Here is a 23,800-nt window from a genome sequence, read left to right on the forward strand (position 1 = left end):
GGCACACAGGGTGATGATATGCTTCTGCGTCATGAGTGGACACTAGCATTCTTGTGTCTCCTTCCTCTCCAGCCCTGCAGGGGGCTCAGCTCCTGGCATGTGCAGAGGGAGGCACAGGCCCCACCTGTCCCCTACCTGACCACTGCAGGGCTGCCTGCTGAGGAGGCCCTGTGGTCTAGTAGGAATAGTGGCTGTGAGACCAGAAGGTGGTGGGAAGCCACAGAGAAACATCTGGACAGGTGGCTGGAAGAGGGCACGGTGGCCTGTGCTTGGCAGCACAGTTCGCACTTTGCATAGTCCTGGAGAGCTGGACTTGCCATTGATGAGCCTGTCCCAGGCAGGCCCCAGACAGGCAGTGGAACCCAAATCCAGCCTTGACTTAGCTGACCACAGGCACCCACCCCATGCACGGCCAACAGAAGATCTTCTCGGCTGTGTCCCTTGACCTGCTCTCAGGTGGCGCATGAGGTTTGGCAAATACACACTGGCTTCCCCCTCCACTGTTGAAGCTCAGGAGGCCTTGACTCTTCATAGAGAAAATCCTTTAATTGCTCACCCCTGCCCTCTCCCCAGAGCGGTCCTGGCACCACCGTTCAGGCTGGCTGTCCTTGCTTTCTCTGGGGTGAGGAGGACTCCTTGTCCTTGTCCTTGTCCTTGTCCTTCTCCTTCTCCTTGTCCATGTCCCAACCCACCTTTCTCTCTGATGGCTCCCCCACAAGATCTAGTGCCCCCCTTGGCCAGCAGGCTAGGCAGGTGAGGGAGGCCAGGGGCAGGTGGGAGTGAGTGAGGCTGCAGGGCTGAGGGGCGTGCAGCTGGTGGTGCAGCTTCAGGGGAATGTGCTGGTTGAAGCGACTTGAGCAGACGCTGCACTGGAAGGGCCGGGCCCCTGAGTGCAGGTGCAGGTGGGTCTTGAGGTTGCTGGAGCTGCTGAAGCGCTTATGGCACAGCTGATTGGAAGAGACAGAGGTGTCATCTCTGTCCTCCGCCTGGCTCAGGATCTCTGCTCTCTTCCCCATCTTGGTAACAGCCCCACCCACCTCTTTGTCAATGAAGGCCCAACAGCTTTCACCCACTGATTCATTCCTCCCTGAGGCCCACAGTGCCTGGCATCTTGGAGCCCAGCAGATGAGTATAGTATCCTGGTTCTTTGACTCCCTGTGAGACCTTATATAAATGACATCTCCTCTCTGAGCCCTGTTCTCCTTATTGATAACAAATGACGATTAATACCTAACCCCATAGGTATGGTGGACTGAATGAGATCATCACGCAGAACCCAGTTTGCAGGGCTGCAGCATCAGTGAACATAAATAACATTATGTCCATAATTAACTGGGTGTTGCCACAGGCCAAGCATTGCTCAACCCCATGTACATCTATGGTCTCATGTAGTCTGCCCCAGGACCCTATGACTAAGTACTAGTACAACTGATTACAGTGAGAAAACAGAGGCCCAGAGGAGTGAGGCCACCAGTCCAAGGTCACACAGCAAGTCAGCGTCCGAGCTAGGATTTGAACCCAGGAAGCCTGACTCTGCAGCCCAGACTGACAACCACTACACTGCCTTCATATCCACCTCTGTAAAATGGGTGTAGAATCTCTGTCCTTCTGACCTCCCAGGCTTCTGGTGAGACTCAAAGAGGGAGGGAGCTGATGTGGATCTAAGGGTCTTTCCACTTGGTACTTTGAGTACATTATGGCATCGACCCTTCTAGAAACCCTGGGAGGTAGGTAATAGGTATCCACTCCCAAGGGACCCCCCCACCAACTTCCCCTGACAGACATACATCTCTTTTCCTCCAGGCCCTGGGAGTGACCTCCAATATCTCATCCCGGCACCTCCAGGCTGAGAGGCGTAATTTTCACCTCTCCACTCCCCGCCCCTTTCAGCTTCCACTTGTTCAGGAGGACTGGGGGTGGAGGCTACTATGTGCGGTCACTCAGGGGCCTAGAACTCCTCAACCGCTGTGGGAGCACAGGGGAGGGGAGGAAGGTCTCACCGGGCACTGGTGGGGCCGCTCCCCGGTGTGCACCAGGTGGTGCTTCTGTAGGTGGGCCAGCTGGGTGAAGCTCCTCTTGCACAGGGCACACTGGAACGGGCGTTCCCCGCTGTGCACGCGCAGGTGGACCTGAGGCCAGTGTGGGCAAAACGCTGCTAACTGCCCAGAGCCCTGGGCAGGGCTGGGATCCTCTCCAAATCTCTACCCAAGTCCCCACAGGACCACTTTGGACATCAAAGCCTCTCTGTCCCCTTTCCTTTCTGTACTCCACTCAGGGCCTCTCTACCACCCTCCAGGGCACCCTACTCTTTATGCTGCCCTGTGGGAGAGGACATAGGACATAAGGAGCACCCCGGGTACATCCCGGAGCAGTGCTACTCAAAGCGTGGTCTACAGGCCAGCAGCATCTGCACCACCTGGGAGCTTGTTAGAAATGCATCTTCTCAGGCCCCACCCCAGACCTGCTAAATCAAAATCTCAGGGTGGGGCTCAGGAATCTGCATGTTTACTACCTTTCCAGAGGGTCTGAAGCTTATTAAAGTTTAATACCCCAAGAGGATCTGGTAGGGTTAAGTCTCCCAATAACCATAATTTTTCCTCAACTTCTTTTTGTGGATACCAGCTTGAGCATAGCTTCTTGACTTCACTAACACACAGAGATGTACCCATGATCGCCCTCTGCTGGGTGATGCTGCTGATGACGCCCACAGCACAGGCACTGATGTGTAGGATCCGGTTTGAAAAAGGGTGGTTGTCAGGTCTGTGGTCTAGACTCACTGAAACCTACACAATCCCCCATTTGACCGTCAATAAAGTAAAGCATACACTTGAGTGTGTATCCAGAAACGTTGGCTGTCGAGGAAAGGGCTTTGCCCTAGACCTTGGGAGATTGAGGTCAAGGCCTAACTCCATTATATCAAAGTAACCTTGGGCAAATCCTCCCCATTGGGATCCTCAGTTTCCCCCTTTTTTTAACTTAAATGGGATGATCTCATAGGCAGCCTTTTGGGGTGGAGAGGACACTTTGTGGCCATCTAATCCTATATTGCCCCTCTACAGATGAGGAAGCTGGAGCCCAGAGGGGCCAAATGAACCATCCAAGGTCACACAGCCCGAGAGGCTACCCAGGAGTTCCTTCTGGCTTTAAGGTCTCTGATTCTAAAAGCAAGACTGGGAGGAGGGTGAGGGGTGATTGACGGGTGCTGAGGGGAGCAGCCGTGCCCAAGAGACAGATACCTTGAGGTTGGAGAGCTGCCCAAAGTTCTTGCTGCACACGTTGCACTCGTACAGGATTTTGCCATTCTCTTTCTTCAGTGGGTAGGGCAGGGCTGCGGTGCCCACTCGGGAGCCTGATGGGGCCCGCTTGGCAGGAGCCATCATGCCAGGACGCTCCAGCCCTGAGGAACAGTTCTGGGCAGCTCCAGGGCCTGGATTCCGGGCCTGGGAGGGCAGGGTTTGGCCAGAGGCTTGGAAGGCTCCTGGGTCAGGAAGCAGGGTCTCCCCCCAGGTGTTGTGGTGCCCAGGCTCATTGGCAGTCATCGGCAAGCTGGGCACAGCCCTGGTGGGGCAGGAAGTGCCTTGGGGCAGCAAGAAGAAGTGGGGGTACTGGACAGAAGGGAGGGCCCCATAGGGGAACAGGTAAGGTGGAGGCAGGAGAAGTGGGTATGCAGGGTAGAAGGGGTGGAGGTGAAATGGGAGCTCCTTGGAGGTGGGGGTGGGAGAGGGGCAGGGACAGAAAGCCAAGGGGCTGGAGCTCTTTCTAATCTGCCAGGGAGTTGGGGAAGAGCTGTTGCAAGGAGGGGAGGATGGGCAGGGGGGCCCCTCGCCAGCTCTTTCCAGCTGATTTCCCATCTTTTCCCTGCTGGGAGGGTACTTGGCTGTCAGTTTCTTGCCATTGGTGGAGCTGGCCTGCAGCCGTGGTGGCTGGTAGTCTGAGCAGGAAAGAGAAGACAGGTCAGGGCCCCACAGGCTGGGGTCAGGCTCTGCTCCCCATCAAACCTGCCCAGCTCAGCTTGGGCAAGAACGCTTCGCCTCTCTGGGCTTCAGTCTCCTGGTCTGCAATTGCACAGCAAGTGTTTCTGTCGTGCTTAGCAATTTCAGGGAGAGGAAAGATTCGAGAAGCCTATTAGACATCCAGATGGAGGAGTCAAGTGGGCAGCTGGACGGATTTGTCTGGAGTTTAAGGGAAAGGTCTGAGCTGGAGACATGAATTTGGGTGCCATGGATCTGGATGAGATCACATAGATCTGCTCTGTCCGAAACGTTAGCCACTAGCCATATGTGACTGTTTAGATTTAAATTAATTAAAATAAGTGTAATGACAAATTCAGTTCCTCTGTCACAGTAGCCACATGCAAGTGCTCCATAGGTAGTGTTGGGCAATGCAGGTATAGAATGTTTCCACCTTTGCAGAAAGTCCTATCAAAGAGCACTACTCTAGAAAAGGGAGGAGAATAGACAGCTCTGGACTGAGTTCTGGAGCCTGCTAATATTCAGGAGGTAAGCAGAAGAGGAAGAGTTAGCAAGGAGACTGAGATGCGACAGCCACTGAGAGAAGAGTAAAACCAGGAGTGATATCAAGTAAAATCCTAAAAGGAAAAGAATACTAAGAAGCAGATCCATAAACATTGTCTCACTGGTCCTCATTTTTTCATTCAGCCAACTTTCCTGAGCTGTTCTGCTCTGTGGGCTGTGCTGGGGTCCCAGAAATAAAGGACACAGAAAGATAGTCCCTGACCTCCGGGAGGTCACAGTTGCATGAGAAAATGGCACATCGCAATACAACAGACCCTGGAACATGGGTGTAGGTAAGTCCTACTTTTATAGATGAAGAAACTGAGGCCCAGAAAAGTGTAGTGTTGTGTCCAAGGTCATTGAGCTAGAAAAGGCAAAACCTGGATCCCAATCCAATTCCCTGACTCCCAGTTCGATACTCTTATAATAAGGTCCCCTCTAACTCCAACATTCGAAGCAGACAAAGTGCCATCCCAACCCCCATGACCACTTATACCTGCTCCAGTTCCCATACCATGCCTGAGAAAGCCACTGTCCACCCCTCTGGCACAGGTGTCACCACCTTAAAAGCCCCCTGCACCCCCAGGCCAGAACTCCAGGCCAAAACGTAAAAATAAAGTATGCCTGAGGCTCTGTTCTCACCAGTGACACTGAGTCCCCTCCCCCTCCGGTCCCTAGAACTAATAGTGCCTCCCACCTCCAGCCTGCACCAAGATGCAGCCCCATGCCCTGGGCTTACTCATGCTCAAGACTTCGTCTCTGAGACCTTGCAGGGCTGTGCCCAGGGGTGCCGGCTGCAGGGTGCACAGGTATAGATCCAGGCCCTGGGGACAGGCCAGCAGGGCAGACCTGGCTGGTGCCAGTGGCAAAGGGCACAGCCAGTTGGCACAGGATGGGCCATGGATATTCACTGTGTTTGTGTCTGGCAGCGGCCTGAAGGCTGAGGAGACCTGTAGGGCAGAGGGCAAGGGGCTTGGGGGCTGGTGGCTGCAACTTCTGGGTCACTGGAATGGTATGCCTCTAGTTTGGTTTCCAAAGGGAGAAGAAAAACCGAGCCCCCACCACCACCACTATGTCTGTCACCCTTCCCCCATCCAAAAACTTCTCTCTCTAAGGACTTTCTCACACCCACCAAGAATTTCATGCCCCTTCCCCCCAGGACCTCTCATCTAGCCCTACCCCATCCCCCACCATTCCTTACTTCCCCAGTCCCATCATGACTTAGATCATCTACTGTGTTTTGAATGGAGCCAAGGCAAACTTGGGGAAAATTCTCATTCAAGATTGTGAATTCCACAGGATGGTCCTGAGTCCCTCTCCTACCAAGGCCATGGCTATATCAGCCAAGCCTTCTGTGTGACCCTGCCCCATCTCACTCCCCATAGGAGAGTCTGGGCACCTGGGGCATGGGGGAGGGTCTCTGTCATCTCAAGGGCACATCCCCATGATGTGCCTGGAATAATGGGTGCTCAGGACCAGGGGAGAATGGGGCTCCAGGCCCCTTCAGACATTCCCCACTTCCTTCTAACCTCTCTCTTACCACAAGCAGCCTGGCCTCAAGATAAGGCAGAGACCCCACCTTACCTGATCCCCTTGGCAGAACTGGAAGTCCAGACTGGGGGACAGAGAGCTCCCTGTCCCCCCTAGGTACTTGGGCTTGTGGCAACAACCAAGTTCTGGAGCTGAGTTCCCCTTCATGCCCCTACTACCTGCTGGGAAGTCAGTCACAGGTGAGCAGTGAAGGATCCTCTGTATAGCAGACCTGGGTTCTAGGGCTACCTCTCCCACTAACAGGCTGTGTGGCCTAGGGCCAGCCACTTTCCTCCTTGGCTTCAGTTTCCCTATCTGCAAAATGGGAGAGTTGAATTGCTTGATGTGTAGACTCTCTGTGCTGACATTTAAAAGCCAATGATGCTCTTCTGGTGGGTGCAGAAAAGGGATTGACTGATGACTAGCCAATCAGAGGTGAGGCACTGGCCTGATGCCCATCCCTGGGAGAACCAAGAGAGGAGAGAGGAAAGTCCTCATAGGGGTTACTTCCAAGTGAGCTCAGAGATCTGAGGGAGCATTCCAGATTTCTTCAGAGCTATGGGGAACTGAGAAGCTCCCTCCTTGCATGCTGGTAGAGGTCTATGACTCTACCAACCAAAGGCTCCCTGCCAAGAGGAACCCTAGTGTTCTGCTACCCAGGCTGCCTCAGGCTCAGCTCTCTTGCCAGGGAGAAGGCCTTAGAGAGTGGGCAGACACTTTGCAGGTGTCCCTGACTGGCCCTCTCGCTGATCAGGAAACCGCCCTGAGTTCTCAGCTATCAGCTCATTTATCACATCACTTCTCTGCCATGTTTCAATTAAGGCCACACGGCACAGGGATTATCTCGGACGTGCAAATATCCCAAGATTCCTTCCCCTCCTCCTCACCAATCGCTGTTCCCTCCTTAACCTCCAGTGCCCCTCACACCCAGCATCCCCTCACTCCAGTGTATCAGCCCTCCAAAACCCCTTCTCCTTTTGCTTTTTCCTGACTCCTCCCAACCCTAGCTAAAGTTCTTAAAACAAATACCACCACCCTAAAAGAACCACCTATGTGAGGGCCTTCACCTGATTCTGCAGCAGTCCTCTCTGGCTGGGGAAGGAAGGAGGGTGGGCAAGTGGGCAGCAGCTGTCTATGACTGAGGCCCCAGTGGGTGTGAGTGGTGACAGGAAGATGTTACATTTGAAGTTGCTGCAAACAGAAAGGAAGAGAGGGGTGGGTAGGCAGACTTTGGGGCCCCGTGAGTCCTAACAAAGAGGAGCTGCCTATCCAGGCCTTACCTACCTATGGCAACTCTATAGGACAACTTGCTGCTTTTTGGACTGCAGTGAACTGGGGCTACTTGAATTTCTGAGTGTTGGAGTGGAATATGGGAAATATCTCTGGTTATCAGAGAGGCCATATAGTTGACCAGGAAAGGGACAGAGCAGGGCTCAAAGGCTGGAGCTGGGGTCCTTCTGGGGATGTGGATCAAGCTGAGATAGAGGCAGGTAGTGATAAAGCCAGGGAAGACATGATAGTGATAAGTGGGGACAGGAACAGGCAGAGACAGAGAAGGCAGAGATGGTTGCAGACAGGGACAGGAACAGGCCTAGACAAGAGCAGCCAACATAGAAGGATTTGGGGTCAGATGAAGAATAGAACAGGGATCTAATGTCACAGAGCAGAGGCCAGGATACAGACTCTTCCTCCTTATTGTTCCATCTCTGATCTCCCTATCCTCTTCTATCATCAAACCCAGAGAGAAATCTGAGGCCCAGAGAGGGCAAGAGATAATTCAAGGATACAGCAAGATGGGTGTAAGGCATGACTAGATGCCTCAAAAGGGAGGCCTCATAGGCCAGAAGTGGCTTCTTAGGCCCCATTATTCCTTTGAACAGGAGAAGGTACATCACCCCCAAGGCCACACACAAATTCTACACAAACAGTGTGTCCAAGTCCCACAGCATCCAGACAGTGTGACACAGTGCTAATCAGTCCCCGAACTCCACCCCAGTGGCCTGTAGCACCCAGGGGCATCTCTGATTCTCCATCTTGGGGAACATCTCCAACATATTGATGATGCTCTGCCAGTTCAGCCCCTGGAGCTAGTCCTCACCTCCACTGTAGCCTCCATATTTTCCTCGTAATTATTTGTCCATGTAACTGACTCCTACATATCTGTGTCTCAAGTACAGTGACCACTGTCTACTCATCTTTGTATCTTGTGTAGACATTTGCAGGGTTGTTGGATGCCCAGTATGTGGACTTTTCCCCAACATGAGTCTTGAAGGGAGCAGAGAGTACCTCCCACTACAAAAGCTAAAATGGCCAGATGCTTCATTCCAACCTCTCCTCCTCCAGCACAGGACGTGGGGACGTGACATGGACTAAGCCAAACAAATGTCCCTGCCCAGACTGTGGATCAGAAGCCAGTGGTCCTAAGAAGCAGGCCAGTGGAGGCTCCACTCTGAAAGTGGCGGTAGGGCCACATCTGGCTCCCAGGGCGGCAGAGCAAAGGAGGGGGTCCAGAGGTGGCCACAGAGTTCTTGCTGGACTGGTCCTGGGGTGTGATCTTGGATGTGATCTTGGCTGCTGCAACTTCCCTTAATCCAGACCATTCTCTATGCCAGGCCCTATGGCCTTCCCAAACTTTCTGTGAACTCCTCCAACATATTCTCAATAAATTCCTTTTCTGCTTAAATCCTCCTGAACTGGTTTCTACAGCTTATAAATAAGAATGTTGCATTACACATGCCCAGAATAGACAGATGAAGCAACGGAGCTCAGCGTGAAATATTCCAAGGATCAGAGTAAAGAGTTATGTTTACAGATTACTTATTGTGTGCCTGGCACTGTACTAAGGGCTTCAGAAGCTTTAGCTCACTTAATCTTCACCTCAAACCTGTGTGGTTGGTTCTATTATTCCCACGATGAAGCAAAAGAAGCTCAGGAGAAAGTAAGCAACTGACTGAGAGCCATACAACAAGTAGCCAAGAACTCTCTAGTGCCCAACATCAGACTCCTCCGTCTCTTGGCAACGTCAGCCCATCCCGCTACCACACCCACTACTTCATTTCTGACCTTCATGCTCCCTCTTCCAACATACCATTCCCAATGCCTAGAAGAAGACTCCTCAGCCTCCCTCCCCTTTCCCAGCTGCCTTTCCCTTATCTTTTAGATTAATGAAGGGGCTTCCCTCCATCGGGGCACAAATGGATAGCACTTCTTGCAGTCTTGATCCCCCAAAGCTCCACTTCCCAAAAGCTAGAGCCCTCCGAGACTCCCAGGCCATAAGCCTGCCTCCTCTACAGCCTTGTTGGGAATCCCAGGGATGCGAGGGCCTAGCTGGGCAACCAGGGAAGTTTCCACCCACACCTCCAAAGAGAATCCTCACACCCCTTTGGGTTCCATCTGCCAACTCCACCCGCTCCTGGCATCACACTCTGCTCCTAACTCTCAGACATACCTGTACAACCGCTTGGTTAGAAAAAGGGAAATGGCCTTGGAGACTTCCAAGTCTCCAATCCCTGAAAGTCCCCTGGCTTGGCTAGTAAATCCTGGGAGGTGGACTGAGAACACAGTTCGCAGCAGGAACAGCCTCTACCCCTTGCTCCCACCTCCTGGGCCCTTGCCAGGTCCTCTGTCTATCAGCCTCCAGGTCCACTGTGATGTCACAGGCCCAAGTATGATGTCGCCACAGTTGGTGGCACCAGGGAGCCTAAGATGCCTGAACCCAGCTGGAAGACTTAGACCAAAGAAAGTCCTTGATGACCAGGGTGGATTGGGAAGTGCTCCTGGAGGGGAATCAGAATTAAGCTGCCCCCCAGGGGTGAGTGGGAGACTTTAGGGAGGGCTCCGACAGGGAGGGCCATCTAGGGCAGGGGCTAAGGGCTGGAGTAGTGTCTGGGGGTCCTTAGGCTCCTGGTGTTCATCCCACACGTACTTTTTACTTTTTTTTTTTTTTAATTACAAAGTAACACACACTAGTGGCAAACATTTCAAACAAGACAAAATGTAAAAATTTAAAAAAGGAAGCTTCCCCTCCCTCACAATTTCCCAGGGGTTAATGTGAACTGTCTGGTGTATATCCTTCCAGACATTTTTCTAGAACCAACAAGCAGTCAAATGGACTTTGAAAGTTTTGTTTCCACACAAAAACGGGATTACACGATGTATACTGTTCTGCAGCTTTTTCTATCCAGCAAGCTACTGTGGCCATCATTTCCTGCAGGAACGTACATATCTAGGGCCTGCTTTTTCCTGACTATATAGTGTTTCATTACAGGGATGCACGTAATATGTAGCAGTCCTGTACTGGACTCTGATTTTCCCCTATTCCACACACACTGGAAAGGATCTCCACGGACAGTATGCAGTGTGGTTAAGAATATTAGCTTTTCTGGATTTGAATCCTAAGCTGTGTGACCATAAGGCAAGTCACTTAACCTCTCTGTATCTTTTCCTCATTTGTCAAGTGGAGATAAGAATCATAAAATAGTTACTGTTGAGTTGGTTTTGACTCATGGTGACCTCATAAGTGTTAGAGTAGAACTGTACTCTGATTTTGGCTGATTTTTCAGAAGTAGATCACCAGGTCTTTGTTCCAAGGCACCTGTGGGGGGACTTGAATCTCTGACCTTTGGTTAACTATCGAGTGTGGTAACTGTTTGCACTACCCAGGGACACCCAGGGATAATAATAGTGCTTGCTTTATACGATTGTTTTGAAGATTCCTCAGAATAATTCACATAAAGCCTTTGTGCCTGGCACAAAGCAAGCACTTGACAAATGTGGGTTAGTACAGTAAAACCTACAAAAGCTGGAACCTGTGTAAGATGGAAACCCATCACAGAAGGAAAGCTCAAATACTTTCCACTAATAGAGAGCAATAGAAAAGTGTTAAGGCTGTGCTCTGTCAAAGGCAGAAAACTTTCGAGACCCAGAAAATCAAGGCAATCCTATTGAGTTCCAGCTCTCACAGGTTTCACTGTATTAACCTTGTGACTCAACCTTGGCCTAGTTAGGCAAGTATCTGCAAGTCGGCTTCCTAACAATGTCAAAATTGTGGTGAGTATTCCTAGCTCACGTTGGAGGACCAGCACCCTTGAAGGAATTAACGACATTCAGCTGTATTGCTTTATTCATTAATCCCTGGTTCGGGACCGCTACCCTCACCCAATGAGGTCTTGCCATCCCAATCCACACACCACAATAACAGTAGCTCTCAGCATTTGCACCCTCACACGTGCCAGGAACTGCACAAAGCACTTCAATGTGCTTTGTTTCACTCAACCAGCACAACAACCCTGCAAGGTAGATGCCGTTATTCCCATTTTACAGATGAGAAAACTGACAAAAGGAAAGGACTTGCTCAAGATCACAGGACCCAAATTAGGGCTGCAGAGTCCCGGAGGCGGAGTGCTTAGGGGAGAATCGTTGGAGGGTGGCCTGTGTGAGTTGCTGTTGTTGTTAGGTGCCATCAAGTTGGTTCCGACTCATAACAATCCCATGCACAGAAGGAAAGACTCCCCAGTCCTGCACGATCCTTACAATCGATGCTATGCTTGAGGCCATTGTTGCAGCCACTGTGTCAGTCCGCCTCGTTGAGGGTCTTCCTCTTTTCTGCTGACCCTCTACTTTACCAAGCATGATGTTCTTCTTCAGGGACTGATCCCTCCTGACAACATGTCCAAAGTATGTGAGACACAGTCTCGCCACCCTTGCTTCTAAGGAACGTTCTGGTTGCATTTCTTCCAAGACAGATTTGTTCGTCCTTTTGGCAGTCCATGGTATATTCAATATTCTTCGCTAACACCACAATTCAAAGGCATCATTTCTTCTTCCCTCTTCCTTATTCATTTTCCAGCTTTCACATGCATATGATGGGACTGAAAATACCATGGCTTGGGTCAGGTGTGCCTTAGTCTTCAAGGCAACATCTTTGCTTTTCAGCACTTTAAAGAGGTCCTTTGCAGCAGATTTGCCCAGTGCAATGCATCTTTTGATTTCTCGACTGCTGCTTCCATGGGTGTTGATTGTGGATTCAAGTAAAATGAAACCCTTGACAACTTCATCTATGTGAGGAAGGCCACAAATGAGGCACAATAGAATCTAGGTTCCTTTCAGGGGCTGAAGAACTCACTGGAAAAATCAAGAGGGGCAGAGGCCTGAATTAAGGGTTGGGGAAATGCTGTGGAATTAGCATCTGGCGCTCTGAAAGCACCCCAAGAACCTACCATTCATTAATTCACTCATTCATTAACTCAGTCACATATTTCTTTTTCTCCTTTTTGTTTTTATAGTACTTTAGATGAACGTTTACAGAGCAAACTAGTTTCTCATTAAACAATTAATACACATATTGTTTTGTGACATTGGTTTGCCAACCCCACAACATGTCTGCACTCTCCCCTTTTTGACCTTGCGCTCCCCATTACCAGCTTTTCTGTCCCTTCCTGTTTTCTGGTCCGTGCCCTTGGGCAGGTGTGCCCATTGAATCTCATTTTGTTTTATGGGCTTGTCTAATCTTTGGATAAAGGGTGAACTTCAGTACTGAGTTAAAAGGGTGTCCGGGCGCCATACTCTTGGGGTTCCTCCGGCATCTGTCAGCCCAGTAAGTCTGGTCTTTTTCTTTTTTTTTTTTGTGAGTTAGAATTTTGTTCTACATTTTTCTCCAGCTCTCTCCTGTACCTTCTATTGTCATCCCTGTCAGAGCAGTCGATGGTAGTAGCCAGGCACCATCTAGTTGTGCTGGACTCAGTCTGGTGGAGGCTATGGTAGTTGTGGTCCATTAGTCCTTTGGACTAGTCTTTCCCTTGTGTCTTTGGTTTTCTTCATTCTCTCTTGCTCCAGACGGGGTGGGACCAGTGGAGTATCTTAGATGGCCACTCACAAGCTTTCAAGACCCCAGACGCTGCTCACCAAAGTAAGATGTAGAACATTTTCTTTATAAACTATGTTATGCCAATGGAGCTAGATGTCCTTCAAGACCATGGTCCCCAGCCCTTGGCCCGGTCGTTTGGTCCCTCACGGAGTTTGGAAGTGTCTATGAAGTTTCCATGACCTTGCCTTAGATAAGTTTTGCTGACTTCCCCAGCATTGTGTACTTCTTACCATTCACCAAAGTCACGGCTTATCTACTGTCTCGTTAGTGTTTTTCCCATCCTACCCCTCCTCTCCCTAGTAACCATCAGACGTTGTTTCTTTCTGAGTGTAAACCTTTTCATGAGTTTTTACAATAGTTGTCTCACACAGTAATTGTTCTTTTGTGAGTAACTTAATTCACTCAGCATAATGCCCTCGAGATTCATCCATGTTGTGAGATGTTTCACAGATTCATCATTGCTCAGTCACATATTTCTTGATTGCCAACTATATTGAGGCATTGAGCTAGTTGATAGTTGCTGGGGATATAGCAGTGAACATGACCTTGGAATTTATATTTTACAGTCCAGCCAGCAGAAAGCTTACTGGTTGTTGCTGAAATATAAAGCTGTCTGCAAACATAAGGGCTTATTATTATCAGAGTAGGGTTTGGAGAACAAAGTAGAGCCAGGAGGTGTGGCTAGCCCATGCAGTAAGAAAGAGGCAATGGAACCACAATCAGAAGCCTACTTCCTCCCTGAAAACCTCAAAGACTTCTTCAACCCATAACCACTGCCACCTCCAAACTTGAGGCCAGCCAACTGCTCATTCAGAGCAAAGGTCCAGGAGCTCTGTCATGTGGATGATTTTGAAGTACACCAGATAAGGACTCCAGGCCAGGAAGGTGCTTGGGCCCATCATGGGCTGAGAGGGCTAGCCAGTTGTGTGGGATGTGACTCAGAGGACAGGGCTGAGGGTGGGGAGCTCAGCCCGGTTCCCCGGTTCCCCGTGCTCTCACCTCTCTCTGCTCTGCGGTTGACACCTCCCTCCCTCTGCCTGACACTCACTTGCTTATCTCCTCGGACAGCCCAGCTGTCAGTCTGTCAGATGCAATGAATTGGCCCTGGCTTCACACCCCGGGGTAGGTGGGAGGAGATCCTGAGATAGGGTGCTCCAGCTCTCACATTTGCAGAAAAGGCCTCGAGACTCTTGCATCTTCCCCTCACCCATCCATGACCTTCACTCCTTCTGTGGACAAAATTGCAGATATATCTTCATAGTTACATCTGAGATCATCCTATCCATCCTCCCATCTCAACCATTTCCAGAGGATAGGAGACAAGAAGAGGGCTCACAGCTGGGCTTCAAATCCCGTAGAGCTAATATACTCTTAACAACTATGCAACACTGCTTACCATGTACGTGGATGTCCTTTCCAGTCTTGTGTAGAAAAGAGAATAATTGAAGTCCACCTACATGTTCACCAATAGAGGAATGTTACAGACTATGTACATGCATGCAACGGAATAGTATGCAGCCAGGAAAAATCAAGAGGTAGGTTTATTGAGTGCTTCCTTTAAGCTAAACCTCTTTACAATCATCTCATTTACCCTTCCCCAAAATCTTCCAAGGTGAGAATTATTAAAGCCTTCATTTTATGAATGAACAAAGACTCAGCAAGGGTAAACCAGGCATCGTCAACTCAAATGCCAACAGTGGCCATGAAGTTAACGTAAATAAAGTGGTCCAGGAATAGGTATGATATAAATGGTGCCTAACCCTCACTCAGCCTTGCTTTTAAGGACACAGTAGGGAAGGATGGGGACTGGGGCAAACCAGGGGACGTGAGCCATTCTCAAAGGGCAGCCACTACTCAATACAATTAGAAACCAGTGTTGTCAGAGATTCTGACTTTTCTAGAGAATCTGAAAATCATGATTCTTCACATGAAATCTCTAGATTTTTAAAATGTTACTTCAGATATTTTAAAATAATACGTACACCAATCAGAACAGGCCTCTGTGCCATTTTTGGCTGCCTCTGCTTGAGATCACACAGCCAAGCTAATCTGGCCCCAGAATCCCACCCAGCTCTTTCCATGTTTCCACCTGTTGCAAAAATGTATGACCCAAATGGCTTCACTAGCAAATTCTACCCCAAACATTTAAAAATATCAATTCTTTACAAACTCCTCCGAAAAATAAAAGATAAAACTCTTTCTTTAAGGCCAGTACCATCCTGATACCAAAACCAGACAAAGGCATCACAAGAAAACTATAGACCAATATCTCTTACCAATATAGATGCAAAAATCCTCAACAAATTATGAGCACACCAAATCCAGCAACATATAAAAAAGATTACACACAGTGACCCAGTGGGATTTACCCCAGAAATGCAGTTAGTTTACTATCCAAAAGTTAATAATGTAATATACCATATTAATAGAATAAAGGACAAAACCACATGATCATCTCAATAAACCCAGAAAGTATTTAGTAAACCCTACACTCTTTCAGGAAACCCTGATGGGGTAGTAGTTAAGAGCTACGTTTACTAACCAAAATGTTGGCAGTTCGAATCCATCAGGGGCTCCTGGGAAACTCTATGCGGCAGTTTTACTCTGTCCTATAGGTTGCTATGACTCGGAATCGACTTGACAGCAACAGGTACAGGTACACTCTTTCATGATATAAACACTCAGCAAACTAAGAATAGGGAATTTCTTCAACATGACGAAGTCCATTTACATAAAGCACACAACTAACACCATATTTAGTGGTAAAAGACTGATAGCTTTCCCCTAAGAGCAGGAACAAGGCTATCTGTTCTCAATATTTCTATTCAACAGTATACTGGAGGTTTTAGCCAGGACAGTTAGGCAAGAAAAATAAAAACATCCAGATTGGAAAGGAAGAGGTAAAACAATTTTTATTCACAGGTGACATGATCTTATTTACAGAAAATCCTAAGAAATCTACAAAAGCCTATTAGAACTAATAAATGAGTTCAGCAAGTTTGCAAGATACAATATTTAAAAATGGCACCAAGAAACTGGATACCCATGTGCAACAGAATGAATTTTTACCCCTTCCTCACACCATACACAAAAATTAACTCAAAATGGACCTAAATGTAAGAGCTAAAACTGTAAAACTCTCAGAAGAAAATATAAGAACAAATTTTTGTAACCGAGGGCTAGCCAAAGTCTTCCAGATACAACATCAAAAGCACGAGCAACAATAGGAAAAATAAATTGGACTTCCTTGAAATTAAAAACTTTTGTGCTTCAAAGGACACCACCAGGAAAGTGAAAAGAAAACCCATAGATGGGAGAAAATATTTGCAAATCATATATCTGATAAGGGACTTGTTCCAGAATGTATAAAGAACATTTACAACTCAATAATAAAAAGATAAACAACCCAATTTAAAAACGGGGATAGGATATAAATAGATACCTCTCCAAAGAAGATATACAAATGACCAATAAGCACGTGAAAAGATGCTCAACGTCAGTCACTAGGGAACTACAAATTGAAATCCTAGTAAGATACCACTTTACCACCACTAGATTGGCAAAAGTAATAATTTTTTTTTTTAATGAAAAATAACGTGTTGGTGAGAATGTGGAAAAATTAGAACTCTCTGAACTGCTGATGGGAATGTAAAATGGTGTAGCTTCTGTGGAAAACAACTTGACAGTTCTTCAAAAAAGTAGAACATGGAGTTACCATATGACCCAGAAATTCCACTCCCAGCTATATATTCAAGAGGATTAAAAACATATGTTTAATTCAAAAACTTGTGCATGAATGTTCATGGAAGCATTATTATTATTTTTCTCATTCAGCTTAATTTTTTGAGTAATAGAGACAAAGTAGATTAGTGGTTGTCAGGGGATGAGGGGAAGGAGGAATGTGAAGTGACTACTAATAGATATGGAATTTCTTTTGGGAATGAGGAAAATGTTATGGAATTAGATAGTGGTGATGGCTGCACAACCTTGTCAATAAATGAAAGTCACTGAATTATATACCTTACAAGAGTGAAATTTTTGGCATATGAAGTATATCTTGATAAAAAAGCATAGAGGAATAATTTTCAAATAAATTGATAACAAAGCTCAGAAGGAAATGAAGTACTGATTACATACCTCAACATTGATGAATCTTGAAAACATTATGCTAAGTGAAAGTAGCCAGTCACAAAAGACCCCATGTTGTATGAGTCCATTTATACAAAATCCAGGATAGGCAAATCTATACACAGAAAGATTAGTGGTTTCTTTGAGCTGGGGGTGTTAGGAGAAAATGGGGAATGACTCTTAATGAATGTTGTTATCAGGTGCCACCGAGTCAGTTCCAACTCATTGTGACTCTATGTACAACAGAACAAAACACTGCCCAGTCCTACGCTGTCCTCAAAATTGTTGTTATGCTTGAGCCCATTTTTGCAGCCACTGTGTCAATCCATCTTGTTGAGAGTCTTCCTCTTTTTTGCTGACCCTCTACTTTACCAAGTGTGCTGTCCTTCTCTAGGGACTGATCCCTCCTGGTAATATGTCCAAAGTATGTGAGATGTAGCCTTGCCATCCTTGCTTCTAAGGAGCATTCTGGCTGTATTTCTTCAAAGACAGATTTGTTCGTTTTTCTGGTAGTCCATGGTATTTTCAATATTGTTCACCAACATCATGATTCAAAGGTATTGATTCTTCCCTGGTCTTCCTTATTCGTTGTCCAGCTTTCGCATGCATGTGAGGCGATTGAAAACACCATGGCTTGGATCAGGCACACCTTAGTCCTTAAAGTGATATCTTTGATTTTTAGCACTTTAAAGAGATCTTAAGCAGCAGATTTTTCCAAAGTATGCTAATGAGTGTTGGATTTCTTTTTGGAATGATGAAAATGTTTTAAAATTGATTATTTTGATGGTAGTACAATTCTGTGAATATACTAAAAACCATTAAACTATACACTTTAAATTATGAATTACGTAGTGTATGTATTGTATCCCCACAAAATTGTTCAAAAAAGAGAGATGAGAATAGTCCCGCTTTCCTGACAACTGGAATGCCTTCCTGAGTTTCCCATAAATGCTCCCTGATGGGGTGGGATCTCCAGGAAAGGAGGACTCAGTGAAGAAGACGTCAGAACCTATCTGTCAGCATCCCCTCCCCTCCGATCTAAGGATATGTGAGTAAGAACAGGGCCTGGGTCAGAGTCAATAATAGTTGGAAGAACTCAGATGTAGTGGTGAAAATGGTGGCTTGGCATTCAACATCCCTTCCTCCCTCCTAGTGTGCCTTCTTTACTACTCAGGCTGGAAAGTGAAAAACCACATTCCCCAGACTTCTTTGCTCCTAGGATTCTGGATACAATATGGTTCTGCTAATTAGATAACCTTTAGGTGAGATTTAGAAGGTCAAGATGAAGTGGTCAAAAGCTCTAGGTTAAAGCTGTTGTCTCCAACAGTGTCAGCAGAGGGTCCAGAGTCAAGGTTTGGGGCATGTACATATATGTATACATATATAGAGAGAGAGAAAATGAAAGTGAGCCCTGGTGGTGCAGTGGTTAAGAGTTTGGCTGCTCACCAAAAGTTTGGCAGTCCATTCAAGAAGTAGTCTAAACAGAGAAGAAAATATTCTTTGATGGTTACGGGAGGGGGACGACAGAGAAGGAGGGAAAGGGGGACTCACTGTTTAGATAGTAGACAAGAACTAATTTAGGTGAAGGGATGGACAACACACAATACAAGAGAGGTCAGCACAACTGGACTATACCAAAAGCAAAGAAGCTTCCTGAATAAACCGAACACTTCGAAGGCCAGAGTAGCAGAGGTGGGGGTTTGGGGGCCATGGTTTCAGGGGATATCAAGGTCAATTGGCATAATAAAAACTATTAAGAAAATATTCTGAATCCCATTTTGCAGAGTGGTGTCTGGGGCCTTAAACGCTAGCAAGCGGGCATCTAAGATGCGACAATAGGTCTCAGCCCACCGGGAGCAAAGGAGAATGAAGAACACCAAAGACACAAGGTAAGTATGAGCCCAGGAGTCAGAATGGGCCATATAAATCAAAGAGTACATCAGTGTGAGACCCCAAGAACTAGACGGTGCCCAACTACAACCGATGACTGCCATGACAGGGAGCACAACAGAGAATCCCTGAGGGAGCAGGAGAGCAGTGGGATGCAGACCCCAAATTCTAGTAAAAAGACCAGACTTAATGGTCTGACTGAGACCAGAGAGATCCCAGAGGTCATGGTCCCCAGACCTTCTGTTAACCCGAGACAGGAACCATTCTCGAAGCCAACTCTTCAAACAGTGATTGGCCTGGACTATAAGACAGAAAATGATACTGGTGGGGAGTGGGCTTCTTGGATCAAGTTGACACATGAGACTATCCGGGCAGGTCCTGTCTGGAAGGGAGATGTGAAGGCCAAGGGGGACAGAAACTGGCTGAATGGACACGGAAACACAGGGTGGAAAGAAGGAATGTGCTGTCTCATTAGGAGGTGAGCAACTAGGAGTATATAGCAACGTGTATATAAGGTTTTGTATGAGAGACTGAACTGATGTGTAAACTTTCACTTAAAGCACAATAAAAAAAAAGGTTTGGCAGTTCAAATCCATCAGCTTCTCCTTGGAAATTACATGATGAGGTTCTACTCTGTTCTATAGGGTCATTATAAGTCGGAAGTGACTTGACGGCAATGAGCAATGGGTTTGGTTTTTTTTTTTTTTTTTTTGCTGGTGTGGATCTAGAGTAAGTCTGGAGCCAACACTTATACTGCCAACTTCCTAGGTGCAACAGAAGGAGCTGCTCTCCTGGCTGGTCACTTCTGTGGTATACTGGAGTCATCCGTGGGAGCCTAGTCTAGAACTAGCTCCCTGTCCCTTCCAGTTATTTTGGAAGCACTTAATGCCCTGTATGAAATTTCTTTTTGCTTGCAATAGCAGTTTCTACTATCTGTAGCTGAGTTCTGATGAAAACAACTGCCTCACCCAAATGATCTTTTGTGAAGATATTTATTTAATCACTCTGAACCTCTATTGCCTCAGCTTTCAAATGGGAGTGAAAAATCCCTCCCTGAGGGTTAAATATCAGGGGTGGATTAATCAGTAGGCAAGGTATGCACCCAAGCCTCCCTCAAGTTGCAATTTTGAAGGATTCTATGGGCAAAATATTGAACAACACAGGAAGCATCAAAAGTAGATGGAAGGAATAAACAGAGTCACTGTACCAAAAAGAGTTGGTCGACATTCAACCATTTCAGGAGGTAGCATCTGATCAAGAACAGATGTATTTGAAGGAAGAAATCCAAGCTGCACTGAAGTCTTTGGAGAGAAACAAGGCTTCAGGAACTGACAGAATACCAATCGAGATGTTTCAATAAAGGGATTCAGCGCTGGAGGTGCTCATTCACCTATGCCAAGAAATTTGGAAGACAGCTACCTGACCAACTGACTGCAAGAGACCCATGTTTGTGCCAATTCCAAAGAAAGGTGATCCAACAGAATGCAGAAATTATTGAACAATATCATTAATATCACATGGAAGTAAAATTTTCCTGAAGATCATTCAAAAGTGGTTGCAGCAGTACATCAACTGGCAACACCAAAAACTCAAGCCAGGGTCAGAAGAGGATGTGAAATAAGGGATATCGTTGCTGATGTCAGATGGATCCTGGCTGAAAGCAGAGAATACCAGAAAGATGTTTACCTGTGCTTTATTGACTGTGCAAAGGAATTCGACTGTGTGGATCATAACAAATTATGGATAACATTGCAAAGCATGGAAATTCCAGAACACTTAATTGTGCTTTTGCAGAACCTATACATAGATCAAGAGGCAGTAGCTCAAACAGAACAAGGGGATACTGCATGTTTTAAAACCAAGAAAGGTGTTTGTCAGGGCTGTGTCCTTTCACCATACTTATTCAATCTGTATGCTGAGCAAATAATCTGAGAAGCTGGACTATATGAAGAACAATGTGGTATCAGGATAGGTGGAAAATTCATTAACAACCTGAGATATACAGATGACACAACCTTGCTTGCTGAAAATGAAGAGGGCTTGAAGCATTTACTGATGAAGATCAAAGATCACAACCTTCAGTATGGATTACACCTCAACATAAAGAAAAAAAAAAATCCTTACAACTGGACCAGTAAGCAACATCATGATAAATGGAGAAAAGATTGACATCGTCAAGCATTTCATCGTACAATCAATGCCTGTGGAAGCAGCATTAGGAAAATCAAATGACGTATCACGTTGAGCAATTCTGCTACAAAAGACCTCTTTAAAGTGTTAAAAAGGAAGATCAAAGAAGAATTGATGCCATTGAATTATGGCGTTGGCCAAAGAATATTGAATATACCATGGACTGCCAGAAGAACAAACAAACCTGTCTTGGAAGAAGTACAGCCAGAGTGCTCCTTGGAAGCGAGGATGGTGAGACTTCCTCTCACATACTTTGGACATGTTATCATGAGGGACAAGTCCCTGAAGGACATCATGCTTGGAAAAGTAGAGGGTCAGCGAAAAAGAGGAAGACCCCCCCCAACAAGATGGATTGACACAGTGGCTGCAGCAATGGGCCCAAGCCTAATGATTGTGAGGATGGTGCAGGACCGGGCATTGTTTCATTCTGTTATACAGAAGGTCGTTATGAGTCGGAACGTACTCAACAGCACCTACCAAAAACAACACAACTCTACAAGGTGGATATTCTTCCTCTTATTTTACAGATAAGAAACTGAGGCTCAGAGAGGCTAATTAATGTGTCTGAGGCCACACAACCAGTAAGCAGCAAAGCTGGATCTTAACGTCTGTCAAGCTTTTAACATCTTGAAAGTCTAGAGACCCCAGGGGTGATGCTGTGATGCTGAGATGTTGGGTTCACAATGTAACATGGGGGCCGGGAGGACCTCAGAGCTCTGGCCAGGAAGCATCGCCAAGGCCAAACAGCTTCCTCCTGGCGCCAGAGCCAAGGGCTCTTGGTGCCGGGAAAGCCTGAGGTTCTAACTCAGAGCTACTGCTGCTGTCATGGCTCAGCCATGCCACAGACCTGTCCATATGTGTGGTAGGTGCTTAGCACAGCTGGGATGTACGTGTAACCCAAACACCCAGGCTTTACCAGGCCTGGGAATGAGGGTGGGTTAATAGAAATGACTTAAATCTCCCTCTAAGTCGGACTTAAAATCCCCCGCAGTTACTTCTCCTGTGGCAGTCAAGCATTTTGGTTAATAGTCCAAGGTCCTGAAGCCAACCAGACTGGGTTCAAATACTGTATCTACCACTCTAGCTTGCACCTTGGGCAAGTTATGTACCATCCTTAAGGTTCAGTTTCCTTATCTGCAAAATGGGAATAGTGACAGTACCCAGCACTTGGGGTTGCTTTCAATGTCATAGGAGGCTGTGCATGGAGAGTACTTAACCCAGCACCTGGCTGAGGGTAGGTGCTGGATGAATGGGAGCTGTTACAAGAATTGATTCAGGGAGGTTCTGGGGGATGCTGCCAGCTGCCTCCATGGAAAGCCAAGGATGCTGCCTCCTGGGGCTCCTCAAACACCAAACCAGCAAGACATGCCCACCATACCATAAGCCATGTTCTGCTCTCAGTGATGGGAAGAAAGTCCTGCTTGCTCCTACCCTGAGTCTCATTTTGCCAGAAGTGGGTGGGAGGAATGAAAATGATGCCTGGTGCGCTCCCATGTGTCAGAACACTTCATGGTAGCAGCTTCTGCAGCTCTTACAAGTGGGCTTTCCTACCAACTGACCCAGTGGCTTTAGCCCGGCATCATGGCCATTCCATCCTCCCCAGGGCTCATCAGACCTCAGGCACATGGACTTCTGGAATCCAACCCAGCCCATGATGTCCGAATCTTATTAGACTCCACACCCCTTCTGGCCACCCCAATTCTCCTAGTCTGGGTAGGAGAGATTCCCATAAAGGAGAAGGGTCAGGAGCTTTAAGGGAGAAGTGAAGTGTTAAGGGAACACACAGCAGGAGAGGATTTCTTCTATCTGGACAATGTCAGGGAAGGCATTCTTACTATGTCACTCAATGGCTTAAAATGCTTCAGTGGCTTCCCAGATCTCCTGCCATAGCCTATGAGTCCTTGCCTGATCTGGTCTCTGTTTGTCCCACCTCTAAAATGGGGACAAGGAAGTTACTGTGTATATAACCTCCCTTCATCCTCCCAGAGGAGGTAGCATTTCTAGTTTACAGACAAGAAAATAAGACCCAGATTTTTAACTGATTGGCCTAAGGTCATATAAGCAGTTAGAATTTGAATCCAAGCCTAACTCCAGAGCCTGTGCTCTAAGAATCGTAGAATCATTTTAAGAACTAAATGAACAACAAAAAGACAATCCAATCAAAAAATGGGCAAAGGATATGAACAGACACTTCACCTAAGAGGACATTCAGGGCAGCTACCAAGCATACAAAGAGATGTTCGTGATCATTAGCCATTAGAGAGATGCAAATGAAAACTACAAAGAGATATCTCACCCCTGCAAAAATGGTACTGATCAAAAAAACAGAAAACGGCAAATGCTGGCGGTGTTGTAGGGAGATTGGAAGTCTTAAACACTGCTGATAGGATTGTAAAATGGTACAACCACTACGGAAAACAGCATGGCAGTTCCTCAAACAGCTAGAAATAGAAATACCATACGATCCAGCGATCCCACTGTTAGGTATATATCTTAGAGAAATAAGAGTGGTGACATAAATAGAGATATGCACATCCATGCTCATTGCAGGGTTATTCACAATAGCAAAAAGATGGAAACAACTTAAGTGTTCATCAACAGATGAATGGATAAACAAATTGTGGTTTACATACAATAGAATACCACGTAAAGATAAAGAATAATGATGAGTCTGTGAAATATG

The 23,800-nt window shown here is 46.9% G+C and overlaps 1 protein-coding gene across 1 annotated transcript; it reads right to left on the minus strand.

Moving 5' to 3' along the window:
* Nucleotides 1-251: 251 nt before the first annotated feature.
* ZNF683 (zinc finger protein 683) lies at nt 252-6,286 on the minus strand. Its single transcript, XM_049875908.1, has 5 exons — nt 6,099-6,286; nt 5,254-5,464; nt 3,237-3,931; nt 2,001-2,129; nt 252-947 (listed from the first exon to the last, which is right to left on the minus strand). Exons 1-5 carry the CDS (start codon nt 6,210-6,212, stop codon nt 594-596), a joined length of 1,503 nt encoding a protein of 500 aa, XP_049731865.1. The 5' UTR covers nt 6,213-6,286; the 3' UTR covers nt 252-593.
* Between the last annotated feature and the right edge of the window lie 17,514 nt (nt 6,287-23,800).

Source organism: Elephas maximus, chromosome 3, assembly GCF_024166365.1.
Source record: "Elephas maximus indicus isolate mEleMax1 chromosome 3, mEleMax1 primary haplotype, whole genome shotgun sequence".
Taxonomy (NCBI): Eukaryota; Metazoa; Chordata; class Mammalia; order Proboscidea; family Elephantidae; genus Elephas; species Elephas maximus.

Coding starts and splice junctions, on each gene's coding strand:
- ZNF683 (XM_049875908.1), bottom strand. CDS start 6,212: ATGAAGGGGAACTCAGCTCCAGAACTTGGTTGTTGCCACAAGCCCAAG. Junction 3,932..5,253: donor AGACGAAGTCTTGAGCATGA/GTAAGCCCAGGG, acceptor TTTCCTGCTCAG/ACTACCAGCCACCACGGCTG. Junction 948..2,000: donor AGCGGCCCCACCAGTGCCCG/GTGAGACCTTCC, acceptor TCTTCCAATCAG/CTGTGCCATAAGCGCTTCAG.